We start from the raw sequence: 12802 nt of genomic DNA on the forward strand, positions 1-12802 counted from the left end.
TCAGACTTTCAGCTCTCATCATTTGAGCTCATCTCAGCCCCTGAGTGGAAGGGATGAGGCCTTTGGGCTTTGTATCTTGAGGAGAAAGCACCAGTGAATGTGGAGCTTTTAAAGCCCTTTCTTGGTGGGAGGGGCCACAAAGGTCTCACTCTCCTAGGTCCTAGAAAATGCAGGCCAAGTTTTCTCAGAAAGTGCCCCCAGGACCACCTGCCTCAGAATCATCCCAGAGTGGGGGTAGCTCAAGCAGCAGATTCCACAGCCATCCCAGACTCTGGGCAATGGGGCCCAGGAACCTGCATTTAACTAGTTCCAGGTAATGCTGATGACACCAGAGTTAGATTCCCTCTTGGTGCCTTCTTCCAAGAGCTCAAGGATCATGCCTGTCTCCTTACCCCTCCATCCCCACCTGGCACTGATATTTGTTGAATGAATAATAACAATAGCAGCTTCCACTTCTCAGAGTTCATTGGTGCTAGGCTGATCTCATCAGATTTTTACAACAGCCCTATGAATCTGCTGTTCTCATCATGCCGAGGTGACAGATGGGAAAACTGAGGCCCAGAGGATGGTCAGTCATGTGTTCAAGAATTAAGAGGCAGGCCAGAGTTGATGTCGAGGTGAGTCTGACACCAGGCAGACAGGTGCTGATTGGCTACAGTGACTTGAGTATGTGAACTGAGCCAGAGTTTGGACCTGATGGTGTGAGGAGCCCCTGGGAGGTGGCCTGTCTAATGCTGGCGGGAAAGAGTTTGGGGAGGGCAGAGGCTGGAGCAAGATGTCTTCTCCCTGTGTATGGCAGACAGCAGTCTGTTCCCTCTCCAGGTGGGCAATCTCCCCCTATAGCCTGAGTCCCTGGCAGGGAAGCACTAAGACCAACTACTCATCCACTGTGCCTGGTGGATGCCTCCCCATAACCTAAACCAGGGCCTATCCCATCTGCCTCTGGCCTCTGTCCCTAATGACCTGGCCTGCCAGGGAGGGTGACCCCAGGGCTCTACCAGCTCTGTCCATGCCAGCCAGCAAGCCATGCAAATGGGCACACTCAAGTGCAGACAGAAGCCCCCATTTCCTTTGTACTCCACAGACCAGAGCAGGGCCTGATGGCTTTGTCCTCTTTTCTGGAGCTTTGTTAAAGGGCCTTGGGCTATGATGGGAACTAGAGCCATTTCCTAAGTGCTTATCCTGTGCTTGGTCAGGCAGGCTTCCCACACAACCAGACTGAACTCAGCAAGCTTTCATTGTAGGCCTGCTGTCCTCCTCATTTCATAGACAGAGCAGTGGAGGCCCAGTGAGGGGAGGCCCCTTCCCAAGTCACCTAGCTAAGAGGTAGCCAAGTTTAATTTGTACATCAGCCCCATCCAGGGTTTCTCACCTGCTTTGGCCACTACTGACTTAGACATCTCTTGGGTATGGCATTAAAGAGTAGAGCAAGGATTCCAGGAAGGGAGGGACAGAGGAAGTACTGTGCTGCCCAGCATCCCTCAGGCTGTTCGGTGAGCTCCCCACTCCCCATCTCTGCTGCTCTAATGGGGCCCATGGCAGGTGGCTAACCTCTGGCAGGTGGGGGTGGGGGCCCCTCAAGTCTCCCCACCTGAAAACCTATTGTTTGTGAGAAATAAATGAGCCTGGCTTCCTAAGTAGGGCTGGAGGCTAAGAGCATGTCTGAGGGTCAGAGAGACCTGGGTTCAAATCCTTCCCCAGTTGCTGTGCACCCTTTGACAGCTCACCCCAAAGTCTAGCTTTGCTTATCTCTAAGATGGGCGTGGTGGCTCTTCACACGGGGCGGGGCTATGTGAGGAGTTAATCACAGCAAAACCCTCAGGGGCTTCTGGTCAAGGAGCAGCAGTTGTTTTTCTCCTCCTTCCCCTTGAAAATCCCATTTTTAGTCAGACCAGGCAGGGCTCTATAATTCAAACAACTACAGGTGCAAAGCAGGGCCACAAAGGTGTGGGGCTGGAGCTTCACTTCTGAACCACTCAAGCATTTGTTCCACCATTCTTAGATGCTCAGGTGATGGGATGGGATACCTTAGTGAGAGGTGGGGTTTAGTGAGAAGGGGCGGGGCCTAGAAAGAGGATCACCTTTCCAAGTCCAGCACCTGGGAGAGGGACCAACACCCATTAAGAGCCAGAAAGGCTGCCTCTGCTTGATCAAATGGGCCCCATTCTGAGGGCAGCACAGCTGCTGGGCCTGCCCTCTGGCCCCAGTAGGGCACTCTCCCTGTGATGAACTCCCATTTGGTGTGTCCACCTCTAACTGCCCCTGGGCAAAGGCCTGAAAGCTGTAGCCACAAGCAGTTCAGGGGGGCTTTTGGATTCAAACATCTTCCTGGTGTCTGGCACCCACTGGGAACAATATTCAGCCAAGAATCCAAACCCAGATGGTGGGCACGTAGGAAGCTAGTACAGGCTGGCTGGCAGACAACTTTTCCCATGACTTTTCTTTCCAGCAATTAGCCCACTAATCAAATACTCAGAGCAACTGGGGTTCAGACTCAGCCTTGCCACTTCCCTGCTGTGTGGCCCGGGGCAAGCTCCTTAACCTCTCTGAGTCTCAACTCCTCATCTGGCAGACTGAATCCAAACCCAGATGTGATTGTTGCAAAGTTGAACGTGAAATAATGTAAAGAAAGCACTGAGCACAGTGCTCGGCCTGCAGGAGAACTGTATCATTTGTCCATGGGTGTGGGCCCAAGGTCCCCCCAGCACAGAGGTACCCACTCTGGCTCCAGGGGCTTGGACAGAAGAAGTCAGGAGTCTTGGGCAGAGGTAAATGGAAGAGGCACAGATCAGACTTGGTCCATACCCAGTGCCCTTGCAGTGATGTGTTGGATATATCTGGCCACATGCCTCGGGATTTAATTAAATGAGTGATGAACCCAACCGTGTCTCTAGGGAGCCAGGAGTTGTCCCTGGTTTCCTCTGCCTGTAGATTAATTCTTGTTTTTCCTTCTTTTGTTGTTTTCTTTTTCCTCTTACCCCCTCCCCTTCTTCTTCCCAAGGAAGAAAAAAAAAGCCTTATTTATTATCATTTTCCCCACTGTTGGCATGGCAACACAGGCGTACTGAGCTGAGCGCCCCGCAGCCCTCCAGCCACCACAGGCTCCGCCACAGGCCCAGCCCCAGCCGCCGCCACCACCATCAGCAGCACCCCAGCCCCCAGCCACCTGCCACCACCCCGCCACCCCTCAGTCACTGAGCTGCAGAGCCCTCAGCCCCAGGCACAACCACCAGGCAGCCAGAAGCAGTACGTGACGGAACTCCCGGCTGCCCCCACGCCCTCGCAGCCGGCCGGCACGCCCACCCCGTCCCCAGTGTCCCAGCAGTACATCGTGGTCACCGTCTCGGGTAAGTGGTCACGTGGGCAGAGTCAGGGTGCTCTATGAACAACTTGGAAAGGAGCTTTTGGGAGCCCCACATCCTGGCTGTGAGGGCACAGCGGTGATACCCTCTCACTGTCTCTTACTGTGCCAGCATGGCAGCTCTCAAACTCTCCAGGCTTCCCGGGCAGGATTTGGGGGCCATGTCTCTGGGGAAGGAGTTGTCAAGCCAAGCAGGGAGGCCTCTGTGCCCCCAACTCCTCCCTACCAAGGCAGCTCTTAGAACTGTTCTGTCTATCCCCAGTAAGATGTCACTTGAAGAAAGGATTGGGCAGTGGAATTTAAAGTTCACAAACACCTGCTGGAGAGGAGGGGGAGTACATGGCTGCTGTGCTCTAGTCCTGGCCTCACTGCTCACCAGCCCCTTAGCCACACTGCCTGTGTCCTCATCCAAAAAGGGATCATGACGGCTTTGTGCACTCAGTGATGCGTGGGAGACACTCACGGAGGCACTTCAGGGAGATTGGCTGGAGGGCCCAGAGGTATCACCTCACTTCCCCTGTCCTGTTTCCTTTTTCGGCAGGACTAAGGAGCCAAGCTCCTGGGCTCTTGGCTGGACAAGTTCAAGAGCATGTGGCCAAGGGCTCCTCTTTCTTACACTGGCCACCTCTTATAGCTTTGGAACGACCAGGGAACTTGGGTCATGGCACCCATGGTTCTTGCCTAGAGCATCTAACCTATGCCCCAGTCCCTCCTGGGACAGAGATAGGCTGGGCAGAGGGAACCGGGAACAGAGGGTCAGGACAGGTGGTCACTCCTGAGGGAGAAGATGCAGCTTAGGCTAGGACTGGGTGTTGTTAGTGGTTTCCAATGTGCTATGAGTAGGGGGGAAGATGCAGCGAAACCCCGAATTGAGGCTGGCCCAGTCCTTCCTTAGTGGAAAAAAAGGTCGCGGGGGTCAGAGAGCATCCTGGGGGGCTAGAAAAGAGCAGATCAAGATCGAGTTTAGGACCATAGATGACAGAAAGTCAAATCTGTGGCAATCGACATGGCCTGTGGGGCCAGGACAGAGGCAACCGGGGCCCTGGGCAGCATCCTGGAGGCTTCTGGCAGTGTTAGGGTCCCCAGGAGGGCCAGGAGCTTGGGGTACACAGGGGCTCAGAGCAGTGACTCTTTACCACACAGATGGTATGGAGGATGGTGGATGAGAGCAATGCTGAGTACTCTGGGTTGAGACCAGGCCATGGACAAGGCCAGAGTTTCCAGGCCAAAGATCTCCAGTGGGTTCTCAGTGTTGCCCAGTGATCCTGCTGTATCTGCTTACCAGTGAACCACCCACTGTCCCAGAAACCGTCTTTCCTCTCCTCATTCACTTCCATCACCTCCCTCTCCCTCTACGCTCTTGACCCCTGACCCTGCTACTGACCTCACTGGGGACAATGCGGCATCATGTGATGAAAAAGACCCCATCTGCCACTCAGCCAGCCTCCCAGCTGTGTCTGCACCCACCGGCTCCACCTGTCCTGGGCCGCCCCCTCCAGAACTTGCTCCTGCCATCCCAGCCTTGTCACTTGATCCCTATCTTGCATTTTTTCCTGCCCACAAAGATAAAACAGCTCCCATTTTACCCAGGACCCACTAGGCCCTGCACCCCTTTTAGCTATCACCAGTATCTTCTCTTCCCTTTAAGTCAGAATTCCTCAAAGTATTCATCCTCCCTTCCTCACCTCAGCACTCTCCCCAGCCACCCACACCTTTCCTCCCCAGTGTCCCAGTTGAGGTCACCCTCCTCCCAGAGATGCCCTCTGTCCTGGTCTCTGTCACCTCCTTGTCACCCCTTCTGTCCTCTTTGTTGCGTCCTTCTCACGTCCCCAGCCTGGTCAGCAATGACCTCAATAGGCCTGGGGCCTCCTCTTCACTCCAGTGACTCATCCTTCAGGGTGGCCTTGTCCAATGTCTGCTTTTGATGCCACTTCTATGCTGACAATATTGACACTGAGGTCTGCCCTGGGCCATGGTCCTGGACCCCAGGATCCTGTGTCTAGCCTCCTATGACCATCCACTTGGTCGAACAGGTCTCCGAAGCCACCATGGCCAAATGGAACTCTGGATTTCTGGCAATTCAGATCCACCCTTTTTGAGGCTTCCTTGTCCTCGTAACCACCACCCCCAGTCATGGGTCAGCCTTGATTACTATCTCACCCATCCTAGAGCAAGCAAGGCCTCTTAGCTCCACCTCCTAAAGCCAGCCAGAATCTGCCATTTCTCCCGCCTCCATGGCCCCGACCCTGGTCCAGCCTCCACCCTCACCCTTCGCAGCTAGAGGGAGCCTATTGACAACTGTCAATTAGACCCCCTCACATCCCAGCTCAACCCCGATGATTCCGAAGCAGGTTGCCCTTAGGCATTCTGAGAAACCCTGGCATGGGCTTTCTGAGCCCTAGGAGATCTGGCCCCCTGTGTCCCGTCCCACAGGAAAAGGTTTTAAATGTTCCACACGCACTGTGCTTCTACTCATGAACACCGAACACCGAACACCGAGCCTCCCAACTCTGGCCTGCGAGGCCTGCTGGCTGCATAGCCGCACCTGTCCCACTGCCCCCTTCACCCCTGCTCCACCCAGCCTCACTGGCCTTCCTGCAGCTCTGCAAACCCCAGGCCCAGTCTGGCATCTGGGCCTTTGCACTCTCCTTGCCCTCTGCCTGGAACACTCCCTTGGTGGTTTACCCCTCATGTTCTTCCAGTCTCTGCTCAGATGCCGCCTCCCTGACGCCCACACCTCCTCACCCCACTCTTACTCCCTGTCTCCTTACTTTGCTTTGTTTTCTTAACACTCATCACCACCTGAAGTGATAGTGATGATGTCTACCTCCATGATCTGTGAGGCCAGGGCTCTGTCCACTGGGTCTTCATGGAATGACCAGTGAACGCCCTCGTGAGCGCTGGCCTGAGCCTGCACAGCCCTCACAACCCATCAGCCCCTGGGCAGCCAAGAGCCCATGGGAGACCTTGCCTGGCACTGCTGGAGGGCTTTGCTCAGCCCCCAGGACATTACTTGGCCCTGGACCTCCTGGGTGCCAGCTTTAGCTGCCTTCTGGTCCATGGTTCCTAGAACAGGGTCTAAAATGGGCACACAGCTCTAGGCCTCAGAAATCCCCAAGTCCTGGCCCACCTCCTCTCTTCCCACCTCCTCGGCTTCTTCTGCTCCTGCTGACGCTCCCCCAGGGAGGCCACGTGCTTAGAGGTCAAGGCCATGTGTGGTCTTTGGGTCAGACAGACCTGGGCAGACTCTCAGTAGCTGTGGGGCCTGGTTAGGTGGCCTTCATCCTCCCACCCCCAGTCCTCCCACCATGCTGCAGGGCACTCCAGGCTATTGAGATGACTCTTGGGATCCCTTCTTTGGTCGGACAGTGACTAAATCCTCTTTCACAGTGGTCCTGGGGAATTTCATTTTCCTGCTGTTCCTGGCTCTGCCAGGAGCAAGCCTGTCCCTGGAAGGGTGACTGGGCAATGCTTCCTTGATCTGTTCTGAGAAAGGGGAGGTGGGCTGGTGCCCTGCCACCACACTTGCTGCTCTGTCAACCCCTCCCCCACCCCCTTGCAGTGATTTCCTAGGTTCCCCCATGACCCTCTCCCAGGTAAGTGTCCCTCTGCATCTAAGGATAGCCTTCAGGCCATGAGCCAGTCCTGAGGCAGGGGAAATGGAGGGTGTAAGTGACACTAGCAAAGAGTGGAGGGTGTAAGTGACACCAGCAAGGCTCCCAGGGCTCCTCCAGGGCCAAAAGCAATCTGAGCTGACCAGGGACCCAGGCAGTCGAAAGGAGGGAGCAGGGAGGGGCCTGGACCCAGATTTGGAGCCTAGGAGGCTGGCAGCCAGCCTGAAGCAGCACTAGAAGGCAGGTCATCCAGCTTGGTCCTTTCAGACTCTGCCTTAAGGTGACTTCACAGGTGATGGGAAGGCAGCTCAAGTTTCCCTGCTCTGAAACAATCCTGTAGTTTCATGAATCCCATCTTCATAGGCCACCAGACCCTTTGGAAGGAGGGTGCTGTAGCCCCGGCAGCTTCCCAGGACAGTGAAACCGAGCCTGCCTGCTAGGGATGGGGCTAGGCTGAATGAGGGACCATTTCCAGCCCCTCTTCCCTGCCTCTCTCTCACATGGAGTCCTTGGGAATCCAAAAGACTTGTGCCCGAGAGAGGGACATGAAGGGGAGAAGTTTGGGTTTCCCCAGAGATGGGAAACTGAGGTCAGGAAAGACAAGGGACCCAGGAACCTGGGGGCTGCAGAGGCCCAGGAGACCCCCTAAATGCCCCTGATTAAAGTCATTGCTGGGAGCAACAGACCAGCAGAGAGAGGGCCAGACTTCCTCATCTGTCATCTCTAGGCAACGGCCCTCCCTCAGTGTCCCCCAAGTAGCTCGTGGCATTTGAGGCATAAATAGGTCTCAAAGAGGAAGCGCGGGGCCCAGGGAGGAAGAGAGGCTCATCAGATTGAGGGACAGGAAATCAGCTGCCACTTCCTGACTAGAGACGTGAGACAGTGGGGCCCTCCCTGATCTCATGCATATGCCCAGAATGGAGATGGCAGACAGACAGATGCAGACACCCTCAGACTCCATGTCCCCCTCTCCCCTATACACACAGCTCAGGCAAGACACAGGCAGATGGGGCATACAGGAAGCCCCTCGTCTGAAGATTAGATTCTGGAACCTCACCTGCTTATCCTTGTGTGCCCTGGCCTGCCCTCCTGGCGTGGCAAACATGGGAGTCCCAGCCTTGAGGGCCACCCCAGAGGCAGGAGACAGGCAAGATTCTTCCCAGGTAGATGTCTGATCTCAGCAGGTGCCCAGGCCTCCAACTGCTGAAGATCCCTCTCAAGGATCAGCCTCAATGTTTTCATCAGAGCCCCAGGGCCTAGGAGGTGTCTAGGCTTGCCCCCGACTCATTGCCCACCTTGCAGTAGGCCTGCCACAGGCCTCCTTGGTTGGGCACCATCGCTTGGGCTTGGTCTTGCTCCCTGTGCCCCACAGACACCCAGGTGTGCCGAGCCCCTCACATGACTCGGTTTTCTCAGGTTTCTTGCAAGTCTCAGTGAGGGCTTCCTCCCTCACGGCTCAGGGAAACCTAAGTGGATGCAAGGGAAGTTTCCAGCAAAACAGGAATCCTCGCCTCTTGGAGCTGGCTGCAGAGGCAGTTGGCCAAGCAAGCATGGTGTTGTCCTAATCCCTGCCCTACATGTGGCCAATGTAAGGCCTCCATTGGAGACTGAGCCCCATCCTGGGATGCTCTGGCCCTTGTAGTGTCCCCACAGGCCCCTGCATCCACATGCCTGAGTCTGCACACCACTGCCCTTGGGGCCTTAGCCTGGGCATGACCTGCAACTCTGGGTGCCATGAGTGGTGTGAGGTTCACTTGGGCAAGTCACTTCCTTTCTCCCTGTTGCCATATCTGAAATCGGGAGTAATAAAAGTTCTATCCGTCTCCAGCTGCCCAGGAAGACCCCAGTGTAGCTCTTGGGGCACCAGAAGCACTAGAGTTAATTTGAGCCCTCCTTGCCCACCACCTCCTAATCTTGCCAGGGACCCCAGGAATTGGGGCTGGGCCCCAGGTTCCTTGTGGAAGCATGCTGGAGAGAGGGCAGGTACATTTGTGTCCCCAGCCCCACCACAGCCTCTGGAACTGCTGGAAGCACCAGGCCACACATGGGGGTGAGATGGACAGCATCTTAGCTGGAGTGAGGGTCTCCCAGCCAGCCCCTGAGGGACACTCAAACTCCACACCCCTGCCTCCCAGCTCCTGTTAATCACTCAGTGAGATGTGCATGAAACTCGACCTTCGCCCACCTGATAGCATCTCAGGGTACCAGCCTTCCTCTTGACCCCACAGTGTAGCCCTAGCCCCGAGAAGGCCTAAGAAGGCTCCATTTGGGCCACACCTGCTAGGAGCGGGGTGTTTATTCCAAGAGGGCAGCCAGGAGCTCTGCATCCACTCGGGGAGGATTAGCTTTTCAAGGTTGCTGGTGTAAAGCCGCCCTCGCAACCTGCAGTTCCCTAAGAGGTGGGCTAGGAGTGAGGAGCACCAGGCAGGCTCCCCTGGATGCCGAGCAGGGCAGGGGGCGGGCGAGGCGGGCACCATGTTCTATGATTGCTTCTTCTTGGCTACTCTTCTGGGTGAGTACCTACCTGCCCCCACCCCACTGAGGACAGAGAGGCTGGTATAGTGGAGAGGGAGGGGCCACTTGGCCACCTGCCAGGGAGGCCTTCTGAGGCCACTCCTCTGACCAGCTTTGGTTCCTGGGAAGCAAGGGATCATCTCAGGGAAGGTGGCCCTAGTGCCTTGGTCCTTCCAGGGTGGCTGGGACCCTGGGGTGGAGGCCAGTCACTGCCTGTCCACAAGTTCTATCTGTTGGGAAAAGGGGATCCAGCCTTCGAGGCCTCTGCTGCATCATGGCTCTCCAGTCACCCCTTCTAGTCCGGCTTTGGAGGAGGGTAGGGTGGAGGCTGCTTCTGGATGTTAAGGGTCCTCCTGGCCCCCACCCCACTCCAATGGGTGGGGGCAGGCCTGGCCCCATCAGGGGTTGGCTTTAGACTGCATCATTCCATCCTGATGGGCTTAGGCTCAGGGTGGGGTAGAGGCAGAGGTAGGGTTGACCCCATGACCCCTTCTCCCAGAAGGTGCCATGCGGGCCAGCGAGACTGTGTCAGAAGCCAGTCCGGGCTCCACAGCCAACCAGACTGGAGTCCCCACTCAGGTGGTTCAGCAGGTGCAAGGCACCCAGCAGGTAGGATACACCCCTCCCCCGGGGCAGGTGGGGAGGGCATGTGAGGGCAACAGTGGGGCTGTGGCTGTGGTTACCTGGCCTCCCCGCTGCTAGAGCCATCTGCTCACCTGTCCTTATCAAGATGTTCACTTTGCCACCCCTCCACTCACCTGGGCCAGGCCTCTTGGGGAAGTCAGTATGGTTCAGGGCTTTCCTCCTTGACCTCACAGCGGCTGCTGGTCCAGACGAGTGTGCAGGCCAAGCCAGGCCATGTGTCGCCCCTCCAGCTCACCAACATCCCTGTGCCCCAGCAGGTAAGGCTACCACACCTGGCCTTGGCCCTCACAGTGTCCCCAGGGTACAGAACCAACCTGCTAAAGCCTGCAGGGACCTATCCTCACCAGTACCCAGGACACAGGCTCCCCCCCCGCCCCCAGTGTGTGAGACAGTTGGGGCCCATTGAGGAAGGAGAAGCCACATGAGTCACCTTAACAGAGAGAACTATGGATTGGCAGTGAGGAAGGTGGCTTGCAGGTCCAGCCTGGTGTCCCCAAGCAGAGAACCTAAAGCCAATTAGGTACCGAGAGCCCATAGCCAACACAGGGACTGTGAGTGCTCTGTCTCCTGGAAGGCTGCAGGTGGGGTGCCAGGCTCAGCACAGACCAGTACAAAATCCTGTCAGGTTCAAGGGTGAGGCTCTCTGGACACAAACCCTGGCTCTGCCACTTATGGGCCCCAAGACCTCAGGCAAGCGCATTGGCTGTCCTGAGCTTCACTGTCACCCTCTGTGGCGTGGGGATAACAATGGTCTGCACTGGGGCTGTTGGGGCAGTTCCATCAGCCAACAGGCATGCAACACAAGCATGTCTCCTGGCTCGGCACAGATGCTCGTTAATGCTCGTTAACACCGTACGGCCTGTCATCAGTGAACTATGGTCCTTCTCCCTCCCGGCTCCAGGCTCTCCCCACACAACGGCTGGTGGTGCAGAGCACAGCCCCAGGTGGCAAGGGCAGCCAGGTCTCCCTGACCGTGCACAGCACCCAGCAGGTGCACTCACCCCCTGAGGTAGGTGGTGGCCCTATCAGCCGCCCTCCCTGTTCTTCTCCCCAGTTTGTCTGTGTACCTCCCAAAAGAATACTTGGGGCTCTGTGCCACCCCTATCTCCAAGCCCAGAGTTGTTCCTCCAGAGTCCACCCCTCTCCACTCTGAGCCCTGACATTGTCATTGATCCCAAGCAGGGTGGCTTGGCCACCTGGTTTCCTGATCTTGCTGTCTCCAGGAGGAGGAGGTGGTTCCCCCTCCCCAGGTTGAGATGGGCCATGCAGCTCCAACTCAGGAGTGTATCCCAGGAGACAAAGTGCACCCCTCTTCCTTCTGCAGGGTGGGTAGAGGGTCCTCCTTGGACCACAGGGTGGAATCTAGGGACTCCCAAACATCATCGAGAGTGTTGGGGGCAAGCAGGCCACGGGTGGCCAGGAGCATGGGTGCTGGCATTCAGAGCTCATGGTCAGACCCCCACCATTCCCCAGCTCAGCCATTTACTCCTGAGGCACCTGGGCAGGCCCTCAGAGTGTTCTGTGCCCAGAGTTTTCTCTGTAAAACAGCTAATGATACCTGCATGGCCCAGAGCTCACAGGGGCCCTGTAACCAGCCTATCTGGGGCAATGCCCAGTGCCACCACTCACAGCTATGTGTCCCTGGGCATGCCTGCTGCCATCTATACCTCAGCACTTCTGGAAATTAGGAAACCCTCACTTACCTACGCTTCTTCATCTCAGGGCTACAGCTCCTCCAGTTATAGAGACAGCAAGTAGCCCCTGAGCTAATATTAGATAAGTCTGGCCATCCTCACTGGGGAAGATGGGTCCCCGCACCAACACCTCTAGGCTGAACATCCAGCCTTGCCCAGGTGACCAGGGCTTGTGGCCAAGACTGGGCATTTGGGTGCACGGGATGCAGCCAGTTAGGTGGTTGGCACATGTCCCCATTGGCTACCGCCTTCTACACCAGCTCTTGGGGACGGCCCTCCTGGAAAGGGTTTTGTCAGGGCCCGGGTGCCCCAGACAACACTTTGTCTTCTTTCCTTTTAGCGGTCGCCAGGGCAGGCCAACAACTCCTCCAGCAAGACGGCTGGGGCCCCCACAGGCACAGTACCACAGCAGCTGCAGGTCCATGGTGTTCAGCAGAGTGTCCCCGTCACCCAAGAGGTGCCAGGCCGAGGCGGGTGGGAGCTGGGGTGAGGGGTCCTGCCAGGAGGTCTCTGCAGCCTCCTAGGGATGCCCATGGGAGCTGCGGTGGGAAGGCCTGTGAGAGCGGGCAGTTGGGGGTCTTGCCACCTTTGCCAAGCCCTTCGGCTCCTCTTCAGACCCAGCATCTCATCTAAATAATGGCTTCTGCCATGGGGCCTGGGTGCAGGGTAACGGAGGCCGCTTTGAGGATGAAATGTGGTACTGAGCAGGTGTTGGAAACAGCTTCGAGAAACAACCTTGGCCTCTTCAGGCCCATTGCCTGGAGGAAGCCCCAAGGCCAAGCCCAGCTTACCCCTAAGAGGCTCAGGGAAAGGCCCTAGCCATTTGGAGGAGGCAGCACTCAGCTGCCAGCCATGGCAGTCCAGAGCACGTTAAGAGGCAAGAGTTTTCTGCTATTTGGTTGTTACCACTGAAGTACTGAAGTTGGGGGGTTCCCAACCCCTCAGAGAATCAGATGAAAGCCACAGATCCTCTT

At 56.6% G+C, this 12802-nt stretch overlaps 1 protein-coding gene across 9 annotated transcripts in view; it reads left to right on the forward strand.

Moving 5' to 3' along the window:
- The window catches only part of RFX1 (regulatory factor X1), a 30608-nt gene that overhangs the window by 4428 nt on the left and 13378 nt on the right, over positions 1–12802 (forward strand). For 2 of the 9 annotated variants that reach the window (XM_039882740.1, XM_039882744.1), the window contains exons 1-3: positions 3197–3347; positions 9989–10098; positions 10308–10391. In XM_039882740.1, coding sequence (XP_039738674.1) covers positions 9997–10098; positions 10308–10391 — 186 coding nt within the window. In that variant the 5' untranslated portion in view covers positions 3197–3347; positions 9989–9996. Of the gene's footprint in view, positions 1–542; positions 618–3001; positions 3348–9988; positions 10099–10307; positions 10392–11035; positions 11144–12168; positions 12286–12802 lie in introns of those variants that run through there. The other 7 variants (XM_039882742.1, XM_039882741.1, XM_039882743.1 and 4 more) reach the window with 7 other exon arrangements.

This window comes from Pteropus medius, unplaced genomic scaffold (genome assembly GCF_902729225.1).
Source record: "Pteropus medius unplaced genomic scaffold, Ma_sr-lr_union100, whole genome shotgun sequence".
Taxonomy (NCBI): domain Eukaryota; kingdom Metazoa; phylum Chordata; class Mammalia; order Chiroptera; family Pteropodidae; genus Pteropus; species Pteropus medius.